At 58.3% G+C, this 5,506-nt stretch overlaps 1 protein-coding gene across 1 annotated transcript in view; it reads left to right on the top strand.

Annotated features, from left to right (window-relative positions):
• The first annotated feature begins 539 nt into the window (after nucleotides 1-539).
• The window catches only part of LOC109291060 (NAC-alpha domain-containing protein 1-like), a 36,547-nt gene continuing 31,580 nt past the window's right edge, over nucleotides 540-5,506 (top strand). Inside the window, exon 1 of the mRNA XM_019507921.1 lies at nucleotides 540-775. Coding sequence (XP_019363466.1) covers nucleotides 643-775 — 133 coding nt within the window. The 5' untranslated portion in view covers nucleotides 540-642. The remainder of the gene's footprint in view (nucleotides 776-5,506) is intronic.

Here is a 5,506-nt window from a genome sequence, read left to right as displayed (position 1 = left end):
TCACAGAGCAGACTGGGGGATTTGGGAGGTCGGGGGTGGGCAGAAGCTTATTCAAGTCCTTCTCCAGCAAGTCACCAGGGCGCGAACTATGGGGCTGTTTGTTGTAGGGGAGCTAGAGGCACCCTGACACCCAGGAGGGTGTCACACCTCACCTCTGCCAGCATCTCTGCCTCTTGCTGGGGTGCAAGTGCAGGGAGCCAGGGAACATGGCCCCTTCTCATGCCTCCCCCCAACCCCACTCCCTACCAGACTGACCCCAGTTGCCCCATCGGCTCCAGCTCATCATGCTGCCCCCTTTCCTTCTGCACAAGACCTGCATGCAGGGCACCCCCAACTATACCCCCATTTTTAAGACACTAATAGGCACAAAGGCAACACAGCCAGACCCAAAGAAACAAAAATACCCACCAAACCAGCCAGCCCCTGTGTCTTATATACACTAGGGCTCCAAGCCCTGCCCCCTTTCTCCCTCCCAGAAGACCTTGCACCCCTGTCCCTACCTGATAAAAGCAGGTGTGCTGGCTCCTCCTCAAAGGGCTGGTTTCCTTGGGGTGGGTTTAGGGGCTGGTGTAGGTAGAGATTTCCATCTTTGCTTGGTGCTGGGGCCTCTGCAGGCCCCTGCTAGAGGCTGGGGGCTTTGCTATGGCCCTAGCTCAGTCTCCGGCCTCTAGCCCTTCCCTCCAGCCTCAAGATCTTCCCCGAGCCTCGCGCTTGCCTGCCCTCGACCCTATGAATGCAGCTGGTGCTCAGGAGCTGCAGGTGCTGCGGGTCCCAGGTAAGTAGCGGGGCCTGTGCTGGTGCTAACGCTTGGTTAACGAGCTGCTTGGAGGCTGCTTTCCAGCCTGCTGCTCGGAGACCCTGGCTTGTAGGAGCAGCGGTGTGGGGCTGTGGGTCTCCCAGCTCTGGGGTACATTGCAACCAAGGCTGGGTCTTCCCTGCCCTGGGCACCTCTTGGTGGGTGCCATGGGTTGAGGGTCTGCGGGGAAGCCTGCCTTGCTGCATTTAGGCTAGTGGTTTCAACCTCACTGGAGCTGAGTGACCCCTTGGAAAATGCTGGTTCTTCAACTGCAGAAAAGCAATAGAGCAATTCTTCTGCAAAGACCCGTGTCTACCCTGGGCATGCTGTTTCAACACTAGAGTTTTCCTGTTTGATGCGTCTGGGTTGATCCTGTGCATCATGTGGTGCTGTGGTCTCGAGGCAAGGCTGCTGCAGCCCCCTGGCTGGGCTAGACCGTCGGCTTGGCTCCCGAGGGCTAGCAAGCCCTGCCTCGAGCTCTGGAGAGCAAGGCTCTCTGGAGTCTGTGGGGCCTGGCCGAGGTCCCCTGCGCTGTGACTTGGAGCGGGGATGCACTGGCCCGTGGGGGTTTGTGCTAGCGTGCCGGCTCGGTGACTGAGGCTGGGCAAGGCTGCACCTGGTTTCGGAGGAGCCTTGGGCTGTGTGCTGCTTGGTGACGTGAACCGGCCCGGCTGATCCTCCCTGCCGTGTGCCCTGTCCCGGGGCTAATCCCTGCGCAGGGAGATGCTGCTTGTGGGGATTAGGGCTCCCCTTGGGGCGTCACGGCTCTAAGCTCCTTGCAGCCAGGTCGGTTGTCTCCTTGTGTCGTGGGTGGCACATGGGCTGCTGAGCCCTTGAGGGGATTTGCACGGGCTGGGGTTGGAGCTGCCTTCTCTCCAGGCTTGTTGCCAGCTGTTGTGGTCTCCGGCAGGGTGCCCCTGGGCACTACCAGGCTGCAGAAACCTGGGAGGAAAGTCTGCTTTCTCAAGGGCTTTCTACCCTGGAGCCTCCCCCAGATGCATGACCCCCTCTCCCCACCAAGCCTGGCATCTAGCCCCTCTGCTCCTCCAGGAAATGGGCAATTTGAGCTTTGAGCTAGGACCCACTTGCAGAGATCCAGAGTGCCGGTGCTTTGCAGGCAAGGAGGGCATGCCTACAAACCAGTCGGGTGCAGAGGAGACGGGGTGCTTGCATGGCCATGGAACAAGGTTACATAGGTGGGGGGTGTTGGCCAGGAAATAATTGAGGATTAGGATAGATGCAGCCCATAATATTGCAGCAGAGCTGCTTGGAGTCTCTGGTACCAACATCTGGATGGCCTCTCCATCCCAGGTGATGGTTCAGTGCCAGCCTAGTCACTGATCTGAAGTGCCTGGGGGCGCAAATCCAGATGGAGTAGATGCCCCATGTAGGAACATGCCCTGGAGGCCCAGGGCTCGGGCACGCGCAGCCTTTGGCTCAGGGGAAGGTGGAGCTGCAGAAATGCAGAGCAAGCCTGGCTGACCTGCCCAGCAGCCAGGTCTGCAGCTGGGTGTGTGCCCACCTGCGGTGGTGGTGAACTGCAAGGCAGCCCCGTGCACCCTGCAAACCTGGCAGCTCTGGCATGAAGGTGGATGTGGTGGAGGGGGGGAGCTGGCAGGGCTGGTGCTTCCCCAGGCAAACCCAGTAGGGTTGTGGCAAGATCTCAACCTCAGATGGTGTCCTCCAGAAAGACTTTTAAAGCATCCAGAAAACCCACTCGTGCAAAGTGATGCTGTTGGGGTGCAAGAAAGGGCAAAAAACCGTGATGTGTACAAGCGCCCCTAGGGCTGGGCTGGGGTTCTGCCCCAATCCACTTGCTTCATCACCTTTGCTATTGCACATGGCCTGGCTCCTAGTCTGAGCAGGCTGCCCCGTGCAGCAGGGGTGTTTTGAGAGGCTGCAGGAGCCCCTGGTGCCCTGCTCTGAGCCCAGCTGCTGTAGGTAAGCGAAGAGGGTAGGGCCCTCACGCCTGCTGTGGCGTCTTGGAGATGGGCAGGGGCAGCCTCTCGGCTTGCATATTGGATGCGCTTCCGCCAGCTAATGGCTTGCTGGCAGGAACAGTGTCTCGAGGGGTGTGGGGCCGTCTCTCCGGCTTCTCGGAAGCAGCCATCCTGCCCAGCCTCTGGGGCCGACTGATTGATCGGTGCTAGCAATGGAAATGCCATCCACCAGCCTCCGCCCCAGAGGTGGCTGCAACTGGGTGAGTTGAGATGCTCCTGATCTAGCTGGATCATGGGTAAATAGAGGTGCCACTTGCTCATCCAAGACTTTTTGTCTAATTGAGTGCCTTTCCAGTAGCAATTCAGTGGCTTAAGGTTGCGTAGCTGTTGGCTGCTCCCCTGCTGTCCATATGCCTCCATGGTGCCTCAGTTTCTCTCATGCTGTTCTTTGCCGTTCTCACTCAGCCCTGGCTTGGATAAGCGGAGTTGCCAGTAGCTTCTAATCGCGTGGGTTTTCTAGAGAGCAAATCCCCGTGTTGAAGGCCCTGGGCAGACCCCAGCTGTGCTAGTATTAAATTATACTGGGATAAGCGGTGCATGCCCAGTCTGTCTGCTCCCATCATGGTATCGGAAGAGCTGACCCACTGTAACGTGAAGCCAGGGCTAGGGTTGCAAGGGGTAAGGGCCAGGTGCCAGCAGCTGTTCCCCTTCCCCCTTTGAAAACAGTGGCATGGGATGGATCCCTATGGCTTGCACAGCTCCTTCCCATCATGTGGACAGAGCAAGGAAGCTCAGGGTGTTGCTATTTGAATGCCTAATAATTGAACCTTGTAAAGTTGCGGGGGGCCTTGCCCCTCTGCTCGGGGTCAGACCAACCCTGCATTTGGGGTTGAAGGCATGTTATCCCCTGGTCAGATGGGTATGGACGGGGTGGGGTTACCCCCCTTTGTAGTGGGGGCACGGCCCTCTTCCTCGGATCTCTCCTGTACATCAACTTCTTGTGAAAGCAAAACGCCGGCTGCGGCGGCTCCCCTGCGCCAGGGTCAGATGTGATGCCTGGTGCTGTGCTGGGGCCGATGGTGGTTTTATGAAGAGTTTTTAGATGATGGATTTGTCTGGGATGGTTTGGACAGGGCTAATCCTGCCTCGGGTAGGGGTTGAACTAGATGTGACCCACGGAGGTCCTGTCTGGCCCCACTTCTCTCTGGGGATCCCAGGAGCCGATGAACTGCACGCTAGGGAGCTTCAGTGTTGGAGGGTGTTTTGGTGGCTTTTCCCCCTCCAGGTTTCTGGGCTTTGGCCACATAGGGCCAGGAAGCAATGTGTTTTGCTGCTTTGGGGGCTGGGGTTTGGGTGGCTTTCTCATTTAATTATTTATCTTCCCTTCAGAGGCACTGGGTGCTGGCTGGAGATGGCAGCTGGGTTGGGCCAGTGCTTTTGCTGGGACGCGATCCCAGAGGGTCTTGCCCCTCTGCTTGGGGTCAGAGCGACATTGCACTGGGATCAGGAAGAAATTCCCCCCCCCATGAGGATGGATGGGGGTGGTGGGGCTTACCTTCCTCTGTAGGGGCCTGGCATCTCTTGGGTATGTTGTAACCCCTGTTACAGTGTCGGGGCACTGCCAGCCCTTGTCGCCCTGCTTTACCTGTGCCAGGTTTGGGGGCTTTCAGCGTCTTGGAGCACTCGTGCAGCAGGGTTGACTGCAAGTGATCACAGGCTTGGATGGGGATGGTCCTGGGGGCTGACTTCGATGCGACCTCCTGAAAGCCCTGCCAGCCCGACCGGTCTATGATCCCGTGAACAAGAAACCTTTCCTCCCCGTCCCGAACGGTCCTGTAGCACCTCTCTCTCGCCTGCAAGGATGCTGCCGAAAGGGGGCACGTTTTAACCATGGGACGCGGCGGTGAGGTCTCGTAGACGGCTCCAGCTCCTCCCTGCGGTGCTGCAGCATCACGGGCTTCCTCTGCCTCGGGAAAGCACTTGGATACCCTCACCCCAGGTCTCCACCGAGCTGCCAGGACGGGGTCTACCCTCCCAGGAGGCTGCTGCAAATGCACTTGCATTTGGATTTGTCTGGCCCCGCCAGATTCATGGGCAGAGCGCCACCCCGGCTCTTGCCCACAGCAATGCAACCTGGCCTGCCACTGGTCCAGGGGCCTGAGCACCTCCCCTCGGGCAGGGGGCTGCTAGGGGGTCCGCAGACCCTGGCGAACAGAGCGGGAGCCCGGGGAGCAAGCTGGGCTGCAGGAACAAAGGTAGTGCCTGTTCTGCATTTTGTGGGTCGGTGTCCACAAAAGGTGGTCTGGTCCCTTCGGGGTGCACGTGGACACGGACCGAGCCTTTGAGGCCTCACAATGCCGCCCTCCATCATGTGGCGGTATTTTTTTTTTCCCCCACCCCCGACGGCAATCATCCCTCATGAATAGTTGGCTGCAAGCTGCTGAAGTGAACAGCTTGCGAACAAAGGCGGGAGCCTGTTTGTATGAACTCCTGGGAAAGCCTGTGAATAGATCCCAGCTGCTAATTTGCAGGGCAGCAAGGGGCTAGAAACCTCAGCAAACGATGCCTACCCCCAGCCTCCTTATGTAAAGACTGGGGGCAAGGGGCAGCACGGGCATGAATATTTTTGGCCGGTGTTTTGCAAACAAAACAACCGTCTCTTGCCCATCTTGTCACGGCTCTCCGACACTTAATTCAAGCATTTATACAGTTTTCCAGCACTATCGGTTACCAGGAAGAGCCTGTGCTGACTGGTGATTTCATGTACTTC

The sequence above is a fragment of the Gavialis gangeticus genome, unplaced genomic scaffold (genome assembly GCF_001723915.1).
Source record: "Gavialis gangeticus isolate Ggan-Ray unplaced genomic scaffold, GavGan_comp1, whole genome shotgun sequence".
Taxonomy (NCBI): Eukaryota; Metazoa; Chordata; order Crocodylia; family Gavialidae; genus Gavialis; species Gavialis gangeticus.
The sequence above is the reverse complement of the archived record's forward strand: the minus strand, read 5'-3'. Positions and strand labels throughout refer to the sequence as shown.